The 17263-nt window shown below is 46.9% G+C and overlaps 1 protein-coding gene across 3 annotated transcripts in view; it reads left to right on the forward strand.

The window, feature by feature from the left end:
- KLHL25 (kelch like family member 25) overlaps positions 1–17263 on the forward strand; it is a 32345-nt gene that overhangs the window by 13506 nt on the left and 1576 nt on the right. The window contains exons 1-2 of one of the 3 annotated variants that reach the window (XM_053364844.1): positions 4872–4940; positions 8793–10619. In XM_053364844.1, coding sequence (XP_053220819.1) covers positions 8810–10579 — 1770 coding nt within the window. In that variant the 5' untranslated portion in view covers positions 4872–4940; positions 8793–8809 and the 3' untranslated portion in view covers positions 10580–10619. Of the gene's footprint in view, positions 1–4871; positions 4941–8792; positions 10736–17263 lie in introns of those variants that run through there. The other 2 variants (XR_008327486.1, XM_053364843.1) reach the window with 2 other exon arrangements.

Raw genomic sequence — 17263 nt, forward strand, 5'->3', positions numbered from 1 at the left:
CCTGCTCCCTCGCCCAGCCCCGACTGGCCCCTACGCAGGGTGTCCAGCGTGTCCCAGGGCACACCCTCACCTGCTGCACTTGGCTGTGATTGAGCTCGGTGAAGAAGCATGCCAGTAAGTGGGAGGCGATCATGGCGTGGCGAGGCTGCTGGGGCCCAGAGCACCCTGCCCTGGGCCTCCCTTTGGCCCCGGCCAGAGGATGTGTAAAGCCTCAACCTCATAGCAGCAGGAGGAGGAAGGTGGCTGCTTGGCTGCCCAAGTTGAGCTGAGGACTCAACACACCGCCCTTGCCTTCTTCCGGCGCTCTACTGTGGTGATGGCGCATGTGCACACAGAGAGGGCTCTGAGTTCTCCCTCTGGCATGTGTGCCATAGGTTTGCCACCACTGGCCTATAGGCTATATCCAAGCAAGGAAGAGGCATTGTCAGAGTTCAAGGACACATTCCCACCACTTAAAAGGTAAAGGAGACCCCTGACCATTAGGTCCAGTCGTGACCGACTCTGGGGTTGTGACGCTCATCTTGCTTCATTGGCCGAGGGAGCCAGCATACAGTTTCCGGGTCATGTGGCCAGCATGACTAAGCTGCTTCTGGCGAACCAGAGCAGCGCATGGAAACGCCGTTTACCTTCTCGCTGGAGCGGTACCTATTTATCTACTTGTACTTGACGTGCTTTCGAACTGCTAGGTTGGCAGGAGCAGGGACCGAGCAACCCACCACTTAAGGAGAGTATAAAACAGGGATGTAGGGGGTGTTACCAGAAGAAAATCCTGAGGGTCATATTTGGCCTCCTGAGCCCGAGATTCCCCAAACCTGTAATAAGGGTTGCAACTAGAAAAGCATGTGAAGTTCTTTTAACACTTGAAAGTAGCATAGAAATGTTTGAGGATGATTATTCCTCCCATGTGTTTATTCAATGAAACAGGAATTCCGTGCACAAGTCACCCAAGATGGGGCAGGGGTGGGGTGAGGTGGGGATTCCCACTGGAAGGCAAGTAGGTAGATCTGTGCCTGCAACATGTTGGCTGAATGTGCTAGCGTGCATCCTGTACAACATACAAGTTGTACAATGCAAGCTGGCATTGAAATGGCAATTAAAGGCGGTGCTGACAGAAGGATTTATTCCCTTATCTTATTTGTATTTGTCATCTTGCTTCTAGCTGTCCTCAGCAAAATTCCCCCTCTGCTCCCCAACGTAGCATCTTGCTTGCTGTTGATCCCTGCCCAAAAGTTTGAACCAGGTGGCTTCAAACTCCGGCATATTCATCTTTGGCAGATTAGGTGAATAATTAGCTCTCGTGTTTACAGAACACTTTGCCCCTTGAGTCACTCTCCAGAGGAGAAGCTGCTAAATGCCACACAGGATGACGAGGGCAGACATTAAGGGAACTCCACCTCTTGCAAACTAAACTCAATGGGTGGAATATCATCAAGTGGTTAAGGATTGATCAAAGTCAACACCTGGCTAGGAATCCGCTGTGGAACCAAGCCTCGGGAGGGTTGTTTTTTTCCAGACACAGCACTTGGATCGCATCAGTGAGGCTGTTGCCTGATTAATAGACTGAGATTTTATATAATTGTTTGACTTTGCATGACAGGGGGGAAAACAAGGTTCTGCAGCCAAAAATGATGATGCAGGGATTAGTTGCCCTTCTCTTAAAACTAGGGTGGGCAACCTTGTTTCTGTCTACTTACAGAGAGTAGTATTGGGTAACTGCCTTGGCCCACAGAAAATTGATCTGCAGGTGTCACCATGGATGATTTTGTTGTTTAATATTGATATAAACCTGCTAGGTATGAGACAAGGTGGCACCCATATACTGATGATACCAAGCTCCGTTTCCTGGGTAACATCTGAACCAGGAGAGGCTGTTCATGTCCTAAACCGTAAGAACGCAAGAGGAGCCTGCTGGATCAGGCCAACGACCTATCTAGTCCAGCATCCTGTGCTCACATTGACCCAAGCAGGACAGCAGAAGAACACTTTCCCTCTTCTGTGTTTTCCAGCATTCTGGTGTTCAGAAGCATTACTGCAGCCATGGAGGTAGAGCATAGACATCATGGCTATCAGCCATTGATAACCACCTTCTCCATCAATTTGTCCAACCATCTTTTAAAGCCATCCATGTTGGTGGCCATCACAGCCTCCTGGGGGAACGGGTTCCATAGTTTAACTATGCAGTGTGTGAAGAAGTCCTTTCTTTTATCTGTCCTGAATTCCAACATCCACCGGATGCCCACAAGTTCTAATATTACAAGAGTGGAAGAAAAGTTTTTCTCCATTTGTTTTCTCCATACCATGCAGTTTTATAAACTTCTATTATGTCATAACATATTCACTTCTTTTTCTAAACTAAAAAAGTTCCAAACACTGCAGCCCATGCCTGGAATGCGAACTACTAAATAGCAACAGAATCCTGACAAGACAGAGGCCACATCCATGCCACACATTTAACGCATTCTTATTCCGCTTTAACAGTCATGGCTTTCCCAACACAATTATGAACACGGGCCCTTTCTGTGGCATGTAGGTGCTACACCACTGAGCTGTGGAGGCATTTGAGTGGTCACTGTTGGGTGTCTGGATGCTTGACAAGATGACTTCTTGGCTGGGTGGCGCTGTGGTCTAAACCACTGAGCCTCTTGGGCTTGCCGATCAGAAGGTTGGCGGTTCAAATCCCTATGATGGAGTGAGCTTCGGTTGCTGTGTCCCAGCTTCTGCCAACCTAGTAGTTTGAAAGCACGCCAGTGCAAGTAGATAAATAGGTACCACTGCGGTGGGAAGGTAAACGCCATTTCCATGTGCTCTGGTTTCCATCACAGTGTCCCGTGGTGCCAGAAGCGGTTTAGTCATGTTGGCCACATGACCCGGAAAGCTGTCTGTGGACAAACGGCAGCTCCCTTGGCCTGAAAACGAGATGAGCGCCGCAACCCCATAGTCACCTTTGACTGGACTTAACCGTCCAGGGATCCTTTACCTTCTTACCTATTAATTTCAAGTATTACTATGCACTGGTGTGCTGTGGTGAAAATCGTTTGCGTCACATCAGCTGAATGCCTTTGCACCCAGATCGGCTTCAGTGCCACATCTGCAAATCCGTCATGATTCAGACTAGTTTAAAGGCAATAGAGGCAATAAAAGTATGCAGTGCGTACTCCACTCTGCAAGGTTTAACAGTGTGTTTTATTTTAAATTGTTTCAAATCCTCCGAGCCTTCAGGGATCAGCACAGGAAAGTGAAAGCTTTAAGTGGGTGCTTTTGCATGCTGGGGAAAATGAAAGCGTTGGTTAACTCACTTCTCTGCACAAGCCTAGGTATTTACTGGGTTGTGTGGGTGCCTGAGGAGGCAGATGCCTAAATTGATGCCTTTGAGTAGATTCATACATATTTCATTTGTTGCTGCTTTGGTGATGCTAAAACCTCTCGCATCTGCGCACATCCATCAAATCTTGGGCTAAGCCCCAAACTTTTAATTCAGAGTTTATGTCTTCGTGATGACTCTTGGTTACCCCCAGAATCAGCCCTTCAGTAGCAGAAGCAAGAGCTCTGGTGGGCTTGATTATCTCTGTAGCAACGGGAACCTCAATCTTGCCAAAAGAGTCCTGCCAGAAGCGCTTTCCAATAATGCACATTGCACATAGAGCCAGGCTTGTTCAAATAGCACTCAGCTGGCCACCTGTAAAGGAGTAAAAGTTAGGTGAGCAGGAAAGGAATACTTACACAATGCTTCTTTTTTCCTTGTGTATCTGGAAAACTCTCCCGATAGGTAGAGAAGGAGCTGAATTGAAATATTTGTTTGGTGGTGGGAAATTTAGTAAAGCATGATGCATGCAGTTTAAATTTTATAAGCAAACAAATTCAAAGCTTTACTTGTAAATATTTTCAGGTATTTGAGCTCTATAACAAACACTTCCCTTACATTATTTATATTTGCTGGGGGGGGCGCGGGGTGAAGGCACTGCAAACATAGTAATTTTAGCACGCCTGAAAAACTGCATGTTTCCTAGGAATACTCTATTGACCTAAAATAAAAGCAAGTTAGATTTGATGGGCATTATATTCCTTCCAGTTGTCCATTTTTTTATTTATCTTGCCTTCGTTCTTGCCTTGCTGCTAGTTTTACTGAAACAATGCATTTTTAAAAAATGTACTGGAGAAATTTCCAGAAATCTCCCCATTCATGCCCCACACCAGTGACCCATCCCCCTCAAGTTTCTTCCCCAGGGATTTGAGTCTCTTTCCATTCCCAGAGACATTATAATTGAAACCACCAGTCTCTTTACCTATCATCTGGGAATGTGTACCAGGAAGGCGAGGGAGAAAAAGGGAGGGGAAACCACCCCTCAATTATTATTCTGGGATTTTAGCTTTGTAATTTTCCTCTTTATTTCTTGCATGTGTGGCCAAAAATAAAATAAAATAGGCTGTTCCCTTGAGCTAGATCCTAGTCAGCGGGAGTGAGCAATGTGGGCAATTTGCAGCAAAACAAACCCAAATTGGGGATGAATTCTTTATGTGGGTAAATAACTCTTGGCAAGGCCTTGTTGTAGCAAGTGGAAGGATGTCTGGAATCCAGATGAGTCACCTCAGAACAGCAGGTGAGAGGCCTGGCTTGCCAGGAGCCAATGACCACCAGGTGGGCCTGCGCAATTCGTGACCCACCAACCGAGCACAGCCTGCTGGCAATGTGTTGTGGCTGGAAAACACTCCCCAGCACTGCTGCCTTTAAAGAAAAATAATAATATTATTTCTGCAGGCAGAGTTCAAAAGGGTTTGTCAAGCCCTGAAGGGTGGGGAGCATGGTCAGCTGACTGCAGTTGCAATTTGTCATATCTTCATAGAGGAGATGGGAGCACCGATGACCTGGGCTGCATTCATGCCATACATTTAAGCGCTGCCAGGGCCAGATTTAGGTTTGATGAGGCCCTAAGCTACTGAAGGTAATGGGGCCCTTTCTATGTCCAGCTGTCCTTTGTCAACAACAGATGGTCACTTTTTTGTGTTGAGTATATGCTATATGGTAATTTATGGACCTAATAGGTATCTAAAGCAATTTGCACATAACAAAATATGTATTTTATCAAAGTAATTGTTGAACTGAAACCAGTGATATTTTAGGGAGCAGGCTAGCAGGCAGGGCCCATTACTTACAGTACATCATAGGAGCCTACACAACACAAAACACTGTTGCTGTATATAGATTTTATTTTATTTGTTTTTTATCTTATATTTTGGAAATGTACATTCAGTTTTTTCCCCTTTAATATTTTGTGGGGCCCCCAAGAGAGTGGGGCCCTAAGCTATACCTTGCTTAGCTTATACATAAATCCGGCACTGAGCGCTACTATACCACTTTAGAAAGACATTTTTAAAAAAGGTAAAGGACCCCTGACAGTTAAGTTCAGTTGTGAACGACTCTGGGGTTGTGGTGCTCATCTAGCTTTATTGGCCAAGAGAGCTGATGTTTGTCTGCAGACAGTTTTTCCGGGTCATGTGGCCAGCATGACTAAGCCACTTCTGGCGAACCAGAGCAGCACACGGAAACGCTGTTTACCTTCCCGCCGGAGCGGTACCTATTTATCTACTTGCACTTTGACGTGCTTTCGAACTGCTAGGTTGGCAGGAGCACGGACCAAGCAACGGGAGCTCACCCCGTCATGGGGATTCAAAACGCTGACCTTCCACTCGGCAAGCCCAAGGCTCAGTGGTTTAGACCACAGCGCCACCTGTGTCCCTGCTTAGAAAGTCATGGCTTCCCCCAAAGTATTATTTGTACCCTGGTTTTCTACACATCGGTCACTAAAGCATACTAAAATAGAAAATAAAAGATGCGTACTAAAAAACATCTCTCCAAGCCTTGCTGTCTGAAATATTTTAGATGGAGCTTTCAGAGGCTGAACCTGTGTTACGTAGTGACTGGGAGTATTGAAGAAACCCAGCTTCAAATCCCTCATCTGTCCTAGTTCATAAGTTTACTGTTCTGGCCAAAGCCCATGACAGACAAACCCCTCGTCAACCGTGGAAACTAACCTGGTGACCTTGGGACAGACACTTATTTCTGAGCCTGACCTACCTCACAAGGTTGTTGCAAGGATAATGGGGTGTGTGTGAAGGGACTTTCTTTTGGGGAAGGGATATAGCTCTGTGGTAGTGTCTGCCCTGCATGTGGAAGGCCTCACATTCAATCCCCAGCATCTCCAGGTAGGTCTGGGAAAGTCTCCCTGCCTGAATTCCTGGAGAGCAGCTGTAGGTCAGTGTAGGCTCTACTGAGCTAGCTGGACTCATGGTCTAATTCAGAATACAGCTTCCTATACAGTGGTACCTCGGGTTACATACGCTTCAGGTTACAGACTCCGCTAACCCAGAAATATTAACTTGGGTTAAGAACTTTGCTTCAGGATGAGAACAGAAATCGTGCTCCGGCGGTGTGGCAACAGGAGGCCCCATTAGCTAAAGTGGTGCTTCAGTTTAAGAACAGTTTCAGGTTAAGAACGGACCTCTGGAACGAATTAAGTACTTAACCCGAGGTACCACTGTATTTCCATGTGTGCACCACCTTCAGTTTCTTAGAGATAGAGTGAGGTGAAAATGCAGTGACCTTGCGACCTTGCTATGTTTGCTTTCTAGATGGAGGACAATTTCAGTGGAGTAGCTTCAAGAGATGTAGCTGTCGATTTGCCAGCTGTTCATGGGGTTCCATTAACTCATGTTGTGTTAGCCTGAAGATTGTTATGCTATGGGTGTAGCTTGCCAAGAGATGGAAGACTGTCATACCCATACAAAAACACTCTAAATAACCATCTAGTTGGGCGGGCGGCTTTGGGAGTTATTTGTTTGTTTTAAACCAGTTGGTAGACAGGTAGGCCTATCCAATTCCCTGATGGGAGCTTAAACCTGTTTTTTTGCAAAGCAAATGAGTCTGGCAGAATTGGGAGCACGAGACTGTGCAGAAACACAGGCTTAAATCTCTGCACCCTGCTAATAGCCACCTATTTTATAAAGAAGCCAAACAGCCTGCCTGGAAATTGCAGTAATTTCTTCTTCCACTCAAAGCCAGCATGACCCAGGCTAAGCCAAGAACAGCCCAGTGCCCTTTCCTCTGAATATACTGTTCCCTTGACCAGACTTATGAGCGCCTGTCTGCATGCAGAGTATAGATTTATTTTTCTTCAACGTCCAGTGGGAGAATAGTGTGAAATTTTCATTTATTTTCATATTTGTTTTGAAAAAAAAAGAATGATTTCTTGCGAAATGAATCCCTCCTGACACCCCACGTTTCATGTACAGTTAGAATTGAGAAAATTATGTTAACAGGATTTTTCAGTGTTTGGATTGCAAAACTGAGCAGAGCACATGTCAAAAGGGTGCAGTCTCTGATTTATTAACTGCTGGAAATCAGAGTAGAATTAAAATCAAGAATATAATAAAGTGATAAAAATAACAATAAATTTAATAGCAAGGATGATGAATAATAAACCTTTATTTGAAACACTCGAGTATTCCAAGCATTTCCTAACTGGAATCTTTGCAGCAACCCTGTTAATTTAAGTCAGTATTGTGATCCCCCATATTGCAGATGAAGGGATTGAAGTTTAGAGAGTAAATAACTAGCCGAAGGGGGCAATCCCATGACGAGATCTACTGAGATAAGCAGTTTAGGCTGCACTGGATTTCCAGCTGACAAGCTTATTCCTAGTTCAGCTGGACTTAAGGCCCCAACCAGGGCTGGCCTACTCTTGAGGCAACTGCCTAGGTGGCAGGATTTACAGGGACAGCAGACCCCGATGCAGATTTTTATTCGGCTCTTGTTCATGATGTAGATAACTGCTTTTCATTGATGTCACTGTTGGATCTGAAGAAGTGTGCATGCACACAAAAAACTTATACCCAGAACAAACTTAGTTGGTCTCTAAGGTGCTACTAAGGGACGCAGGTGGTGCTGTGGGTTAAACCACAGAGCCTAGGACTTGCCGATCAGAAGGTCGGTGGTTCAAATCCCCGCGATGGGGTGAGCTCCCGTTGCTCAGTCCCTGCTCCTGCCAACCTAGCAGTTCTAAAGCACGTCAAAGCGCAAGTAGATAAATAGGTACCGCTCCGGCGGGAAGCTAAACGGCGTTTCCGTGCACTGCTCTGGTTCGCCAGAAGCGGCTCAGTCATGCTGGCTACATGACCCGGAAGCTGTATGCCGGCTCCCTCGGCCAATAAAGTGAGATGAGCTCCGCAACCTCAGAGTCGGTCATGACTGGACCTAATGGTCAGGGGTCCCTTTACCTTTACCTTTTTAAGGTGCTACTGGACAAGTTTTTAATTTTTAAAATTTTTTTGACCGATGGAGATAGATTGAGTCATTCTCCCAGATGCTCACCCTCAGCACCTCATAATTGGAGGCATACTTCCACAGAAACAAAACATTGCATTTGTTTGGGGCAATATGCAATACATGTTTCTGGCTCATTTTCTTGAATGGCTCTTTGTAACGTACAAAATGTGTGTCTCCCCGGCCCCCCACACTTTATCCTCACAACAAGCTTGTGAGGCAGACTAGACACTGTGACTAGTACAACGTTGTCTGCTGAATTTTCCAGCTGAGGATGGGCTTGAAACTGGGTCTCCCTACTGTTAGTTGAACTTTCTAAGCACTCTGCCACATTGGGTCTTGATAGCCCATGTTCCATGATTCTTGGTTTTTGTAGAGGTGGACCTGCATTGCTGATCTCAGGTGAGAAAAAGCAATAGGTGCCAATCTGTTCATTCCTCTGAAACTCAGAATTTCTATGTTCATTTTCCTACAGATAGCAGTCCAGTAGTCATGTCCGTCAGCGTCCATGAAAACCGTAAATCCCGAACGAGTACTGGTTCAATGAACATCTTGCTGTTCCACAAAGCCTCCCATCCAGACTGTGTCCTATCTCACCTCAACACCATGAGGAAGCACTGCAAGTTCACTGACGTCACCCTCTGGGCCGGGAATAAGTCCTTTCCATGCCACCGGGCTGTGCTTGCTGCTGCCAGCAGGTACTTCGAAGCCATGTTTAGCAACGGCCTTCGCGAGAGCTTGGGCGACAAGGTGAATTTCGACGATAGCCTGCACCCGGAGGTGTTGGAGCTGCTGTTGGACTATGCTTACTCCTCCAAGATCATAATCAACGAGGAGAATGCAGAGTCCCTCCTGGAAGCCGGTGACATGTTGCAGTTCCAGGACATCAGGGATGCAGCTGCCGAGTTCCTTGAGAAGAACCTGCACCCTTCCAACTGTCTGGGCATGATGGTCCTTTCAGATGCTCACCAGTGCAAGAGGCTCTATGAGCTTTCTTGGAGGATGTGCTTGGTCAACTTTGAGACAGTCCACAGAAACGAAGATTTCAATAACCTCTCCAAGGACACCCTGCTGGACTTGATTTCCAGTGACGAGCTGGAAATTGAGGATGAGGAGAAGGTCTTCAAGGCAGTCATGCAATGGGTGAAGCATGACTTGGACAAGAGGAAGTCTTTCCTCCCGGAGATGTTGAAGCACGTGCGACTGGCCTTGCTGCCTTCCGAGTGCCTGAAGGAAGCCATGACCTACGAGGAGCTGATCACAGCAGAAGACCAGAACAAGCAAATCATGGATGAAGCTCTTTGGTGTAAAAAGAAGATCTTGCAGAACGATGGGGTGGTCACCAGCCCCTGTGCCAGGCCTCGGAAGGCTGGGCACACTTTGCTCATCTTAGGGGGCCAGACGTTTATGTGTGACAAGGTTTACCAAGTAGACCACAAGGCGAAAGAGATCATCCCCAAAGCTGACCTCCCCAGCCCTCGAAAAGAGTTTAGCGCCTGCGCCATTGGCTGCAAAGTCTACATCACTGGAGGCAGGGGCTCCGAAAACGGGGTCTCCAAGGATGTCTGGGTCTACGACACAGTGAATGAGGAGTGGTCCAAAGCTGCCCCAATGCTTATCGCTCGCTTTGGACATGGCTCGGCTGAACTGGAAAACTGCCTCTACGTCGTCGGCGGACACACCGCGGTGGCTGGGGTCTTCCCAGCCTCTCCTTCTGTTTCACTGAAGCAGGTAGAGAAGTACGACCCTCTCGCCAACAAATGGACCATGGTGGCCCCTCTGAGGGACGGCGTCAGCAACGCGGCCGTCGTCAGCGCGAGGCTGAAGCTCTACGTCTTTGGAGGGACCAGCATCCACCGTGACATGGTGTCCAAAGTCCAGTGCTACGACCCGGTGGAGAACCGGTGGACCATCAAAGCCCAGTGCCCCCAGCCCTGGCGCTACACGGCGGGCGCCGTCCTGGGTAGCCAGATCTTTATCATGGGTGGAGATACGGAGTACACGGCGGCCTCCGCCTACCGCTTTGACTGCGAAACGGACCAGTGGACGCGGATTGGGGACATGACGGCCAAGCGGATGTCCTGCCACGCTTTGGCCTCTGGGAACAAGCTTTATGTGGTGGGTGGCTACTTTGGGACCCAGAGGTGCAAGACGCTGGATTGTTACGACCCGACTTCGGACACCTGGAACTGCATTACCACTGTGCCTTACTCTCTCATCCCAACAGCGTTTGTTAGCACTTGGAAACACTTGCCGGCTTGAGGCACACAGTCTGCAGGCGAGAACTGAGGAGCTTGAGGAGGTAAGGTATCTTAACGGAAGTTTCTGCTGATGCCTGCAGATTCCTCTTTTGCATGGACTTCTAGACAGGAACCCCAGAAGCTTAACAAATATAAAAGATGTGACAACCCTGCAAAGGTGTGTATTTTGATGGCGTCTTTGCTCTGGTACCATGACAAACATTTATTTATTTATTTTTGAGTTTTTTTGTTTTAAGAGAAATTATACAGGCCTTCAACTTTTCTAGGGTGAGTTTATAAAAGCAACAACTAGAGACTTTTTTGTGGGGTGGATAGGAACTGTGCTGAAAGCATTCCAAGCAGAAATAAAAATGCCCTGGTGATTGCCAGTTTTTGAGGGGGTTACATTTCTTTGCTGTGGCTTGAGGTTCAGTTGGCTCGTTGGCAGAGAGCACTTTCCATCAGCTTCGGCTGGTAGCCCAGCTGCACCCCTACCTATCTGGACAGGGATAGCCTAACTTCTGTCATCTGGTAACATCTAGGGGTGAGTCTACACACGGGATAAAACCCCGCTATAAATAAGTCAGAAATTAAATCGTTATAACAAAAGAAAAGAAAAACGCTATGGAAAATTGTGTTGATTTTTTTTTTAACCCTCCTGTACCATCTAGTAGTGTTGCATGTTTATAACACATTTAAAACACGGTTTCTTTCCCAGATTACTGCAACACATTACATGTTAGGCTGTCACTGAAGACGGTTCATAAACTTCAGCCGGTTCAGAATTCAGCAATTCACCAAGGCAAGATGTTTTGAGCACAGGACGCCAGTCCTGGCCCAGCTGCACTGGCTGCCAATTGGTACCTGGGCCCAATTCAGTGGCGTAGCGTGGGGGGTGCAGGGGGGGCCGGCCGCACCGGGCGCAACATCTGGGGGGCGCTCGCTCGCATTCGCAGCTCTCTGCCCCTACTAAAATCCACGGGTTAGGGGGCGCAAATTACTTGCCTTGCCCCGGGTGCTGACAACCCACGCTACGCCACTGGCCCAATTCAAAGTGCTCGTTTTGACTTACAAAGCCTTAAATAGACCAGAACTGCCTTCCATCAAGGACTGTCTTTCCCCATATAAACCAACCACATCAATGAGCTTGAGAAGGCCTGGTTAAGCTTGCTGTCCTCTTTGCGGTTCTAACACAGAAAGAAGAGGTCTTCTCTGCCATGAAGAGCTGCTTGCTGCTGCTATGGGACTGACCTGTGTTTCCCCCAGTTCCAGCCTCCAGTCCTTTCACACCCCATTGCTGCTGCCCCTGCCCACTCCCTCCCCTCCACGCAGCACTGCCTGACAACTGACACAGCCACTTCAGCATCTAATTAACTACTTAGCTATTAAATACTGCTGCAGAACGCATTGAGTCCATCTTTTCTCCAGCTCGGGTTACAGGGCTTCCCCTTAAGAGCTGCTTTCACACCGGAGATTAATTATATGGGCCTGCCATGCAGCTGCGTCCCACGTAATGAAGGGCCAGGATGCTTGTATCAGCAGCAGTCAGTGCTGGGGATAATGGCTGGTGGTTTTCTTCTCCAGAAGAAAAAGGCCCAAGCTTTCGCCATTCTTAACAGAGGTTTCCACCAGGAAAGCTGTTTCAGCTGGGTATAAGTTGTCACAAAATGCTCTCACATACCAATACATATTAGTTTGTAATTATGCTTTCCTTCTGCCCCTGCACTTTCCCTCAATAACTTCAGGTCCCAGAATGGGAAGCCTCCAGAACAGCAAAATACCAAGGTTTTCAAACCACCTTCAAGGGGATACTCTGCCCTAAAAGGGTTGAGAATGACATAGTTTTACACCTTAAATGTTTGGGCCAGATTTTACTGGGGATTTCAGGCTACCTCTGCTGACAAATAGGTTCTTGGGCTTTTTATAAGCAAAACTGTTGTGTCCCCAATGCAGATTAGCAGCAAAAATTGTGCCAAAGAGCAGTGAAAAATCAAAGTTGAAACAGCTGGAAAAACAGTGATGAAGTGTTTGCTGAAATATACACTTCTGTTTCTTTACCGTTTACATGTATATACACGCACACACATACCTTTAACGTCAGTGATGGGGAAAGCTTTGGCCCTTTAGATGTTGCTTGACACCAACTCCCATCAGCCCCAACGAGTGTAGTCAGCGTTCATCCATGATGGAGTTGCAGTCTAGCAAGACGGGAAGCGTCCAGTATGTTTTCACAAGCAGAGCTTGTCCCCTGCAATTAGTACTGGGGCAGGAATGATATTGGCAGAGTCAGATAGGATACCTGTGCCTTTTTTTGCAAAGGAGAGGGCCTCCATTTCAAAGCAAAACATTGTTGTGAAAAGATATGCAACTCTTAAATCACACCTTCTTAATAAAGGGGCACTCTACCTGTTTTCAGACTACGACTCTCATCAGACCTGACCAGTGTGGCCAGTAGCTGATGGGAGTTGTAGTTGAAAACATCTAGACATCACCAGGCTGGGAAGGTTGTCCTAACCTTTCAAGCTCTTACTTGGAGGTTTGTAAATCTGAGCCAGAGATGAGCAGCAAGCTCCCTGCTGGAAGTTCTTGCTGCTGTGGTGGGGACAGATTGGAGTTTTCAAACTTCTGCCTTAACTGGCATTCTCCCTGACAAACTGGCTCCCTGAGTTCCTTGTAATACCAGCAAGCATTCATCCATTCAACTTCTCCATACCTTCTGTCCTCCAAGAGCTGCTGCATGAATTGGATCAGCACTTGCCAGTACCCCCAGAAGCCTGTCCTCTCTCTTCTTTAGAAGTGATTTAAAACAAAACAAAAAGAGACTGGAATAATCTATGATGATATCGACAAATTGAACCATTGCCCCTGTAATGTATATATGTAATAATGTTGGCTATAAAGGAGGAATGTGACCTGGATTGCCTTTCCCCTGGTGTTAATCGCATTAGATCATATTTCAGAATGAATTCTCGTTTGCTGACCAGAACGTCGTGTGACACTAATTTATTGCGCGGGCAGTAATTCTGCGGATTAACTCTGATTAACATTGTGAAAGTAAAGCCCAGATATGCTTTCCAAACACAGCACGATGTCCTAGATTTCTGTGCTGTGAACTGGCTGCTCGTGCTCCATAAAAATGGATTTCAGGTTATATTGGCTCACCATCCCACTGCTGTCCTCAATGCTCACATGATTACCTCCAACCTCTTCCATTTACAGTGGTACCTCGGGTTAAGTACTTAATTCATTCTGGAGGTCCACTCTTAACCTGAAACTGTTCTTAACCTGAAGCACCACTTTAGCTAATGGGGCCTCCTGCTGCTGCCGCACCGCCGGAACACGATTTCTGTTCTCATCCTGAAGCAAAGTTCTTAACCTGAAGCACTATTTCTGGGTTAGCAGAGTCTGTAACCTGAAGCGTATGTAACCCGAGGTACCACTGTACATATATTTAATGCTGTATTGTTTTTAACACTCGATTGGGAACCGCCCAGAGTGGCTAGGGAAACTCAGCCAGATGGGCAGGGTATAAATAATAAATTATTATTATTATTATTATTATTATTATTATTATTATTATTATCATCATCATCATCATCATTATTATCATTATTATTATTACAATAAAACTCTCCTTTTCGCTTGTTGTTTTACTATGTAAAAACCACAGGCTAAACGAGCGTTCCCCAACCTGGTGCCCTCCACATGTTTTGCAGGTGACCACAATTCCAATCGGTGGGAGCGGATGGGAGTTGCAGGCTAAAATATCTGGAAGGCACCAGGTTAGCAAAGGTTGGCCTCGAATACCATTTGCCAAACTAATACGATTTTGTTGGCCTAGCTTAGAAGAAGAGTGAGGCTGTGGTGCTGAACTTCTGGCTCCTTTGCCAATCAACCCATTTACAGTTAAGCAACCCATGGGCCTCAGGGAGTTCAAACACCACGAGTAATTAATTATAGACGGCTCCCCGTGACTCATCTGCTATGAAAAGCTGCCAGCCGTGAAACTCTGCAAGAAGCTGACTGTTTGGCAAGTGAGGTACTCTGGCATTTCCAGTTCATTTGGCACATTTCTGCATTTGGATCTGCCCATGATCCAACCACGCAACTCACCTGCTTCCTCCCTCCCTCTCTCCATTTGTAGAAATCTTGTTTTTCTCCTCTGGGGCTGTGAAAGCAAGCAACCTGCTTAATGTACCAACTTGTGTCCTATCTGATTCCATTCCCTGAGAAGCCCAGCTGGATCAAACCAAAGGTTCATCCAGCCCAGCATCCTGTTCTTACAGTGGCCAGCAAGATGCTTATGGGAAGCATTCAAGCAGGACTCTGACCACCTGTGGTTTCCAGCAATTATAATAATAAAATAATAATGGTGATGATGATGATGATAATTTATACCCCACCCATCTGGCTGGGTTTCCCCAGCCACTCTGAGTGGCTTCCAGCAAAATATTAAAATACAATTCATCAAACATTAAAAACTTCCCTAAACAGGGCTGCCTTTATATGTCTTCTAAAAGTCAGGTAGTTGTTTATTTCCTTGCCATCTGAAGGGAGGGCATTCCACAGGGTGGGTGCCACTACCAAGAAGGCCCTCTGCCTGGTTCCCTGTAACTTTGCTTCTCACAGGGAGGGAGCCGCCAGAAGGCCCTCAGAGCTGGACCTCAGTGTCTGGGCTGAACGCTGGAGGTGGAGATGCTCCTTCAGGTATACTGGTTGGCCAAAGCATACTGCATCTGACAGAGGAAACTCTCCAGGGTTTCAGGCCGGGAACATTCCCAGTCTTACCTGGAGATGCCGGGGATTGAACCTGGGACCCTGTGCATGCAAAGCAGAAGCTCTACCACTGAGCTACAGCCCTTCCCCATCTAGTATCCATTGAGAGCCTCCAGCAGTCCTCACCTAGATGGAGGGGGATCTTGTGTTACTCAGTTCTTTGGCTGTCAGGGACTTCAACATGTGTGACTGACGGCTCTTGGCATCCCAGATTTCCTCTCCCTTTCCATCCATTTTAGGCTCCCTTTGTCTTGCATCCTCTTCCTTTTCCAGACTCCTCCTTTTCTACCCTTCCTCACCTGCTCTACTCCTTGGTAGCTTCTACACAAGCTCATCCAACAAAGAGCCAGAGGACCTTTAATTTTAGAGCAGTTCCGCCAACGAAAGCTGGACCCCCATCTGCCTCTGACATCAGAGCAGTTCAGCCAATCGTCACCTCAACATTCCTCAGCTGCTGCGAATCCACATTGTCGGGCCTGAGGTGCATTGCCTCGCAAGGAGGAATTAACTGGAATGTCCTCTGTAACCTGGGTGGGAGAAGACTGGCTACAGAAAACGGGCTGGTTCTGCTGAGCAGATGGTTGTCTCCAGAGCCTGTTTATCAAGCCAAGCTGGGTGGGAGTGGCTGCCTTTTGGAAACAAGGTGTTGTGCAAACCAAGCTCTAGCCAAGCCTGGATTGAAATCATAGGTACGACACAAGCACCAGCACAGAGTACTCTTACGCAGCACTAAGGAAAAAAAGGCAACCCCACTCCTTCCTAACACGATGCTCCTGTGCCCATCATCTTGGATAGGGGTTTCTGAATGTGCCAGGGAACTCTCCAGGTATGCAGAAGATATATTAGGTAAAGGTAAAGGGACCTCTGACCATTAGGTCCAGTCGTGGCCGACTCGGGGGTTGTGGCGCTCATCTCACTTTATTGGCCGAGGGAGCCGGCGTACAGCTTCCGGGTCATGTGGCCAGCATGACTAAGCCGCTTCTGGCGAACCAGAGCAGCGCACGGAAACGCCGTTTACCTTCCCCGCCGGAGTGGTACCTATTTATCTACTTGCACTTTGACATGCTTTCAAACTGCTAGGTTGGCAGGAGAGAAGATATATTAGTTTGCATTAAAAAACCCCAAATAAACTCCTAATGGTCTGATGAGTACTAGGGGCATGCAATCCCCCGCAGAAGCCACAGAATATACAGCATTCAACCCCATCTGCACGGTGCATTTAAAGCAGTATCCTTCCACTTTAAATAGTCATGGTTTCCCTCAAAGAATCCTGGGAACTGTAGTTTGTCATGGGTGCTGCGAGTGCTTAGGAGGCACACACACACCCATTAGCCTCACACTTTACAATTCCCAGGGTTCCCCAGGAAGAGGAATTGGTTGTTAAACCACACTCTGAATTGTAGTTCTTTGAAGGGAATAGGGGTCTTCTCACAACTCTCAGTACCCTTCACAAACTTACTAAGTCACTCAAACAGTTCATATCAACGGCATGTTGCCAGCTTTTTGATTTGAAAGATTCTGGCCCCCTCAGCCCAGTGACTCTGAGCATGTGCAAAATGGAATTATGCCAACTGGAACAAGAGAAGTTTTAGTTTGTTAGAACTAAACAAACTAAATGGATGGGGGGGCATTCAGCTCTTCTGCCTGTGCTTAAGGCGGCAAACAACCCAGACACAACACACACACGTAAAATGGCAAGACGTATAATTAAAAACATGAAAAAGAGTAGCACTTGCAAAGAGCCCAGTCATCAAAATCTTAGCAAGCTCCGGTAACCAAAAACGTAAAATACAGGTCCTGAAGCAACATAGTCCTGAAAATCTAAATGCTGCAACAAGGAGTTAGGCCTCACAGTAACTTCTGAAACAGTCTTGGGAAATTTGTGGTCTTCCAGATGTTTTTGCCCTGCTGGCTGGGGGCGATGGGGGCT

The sequence above is a fragment of the Podarcis raffonei genome, chromosome 14 (genome assembly GCF_027172205.1).
Source record: "Podarcis raffonei isolate rPodRaf1 chromosome 14, rPodRaf1.pri, whole genome shotgun sequence".
NCBI lineage: Eukaryota > Metazoa > Chordata > Lepidosauria > Squamata > Lacertidae > Podarcis > Podarcis raffonei.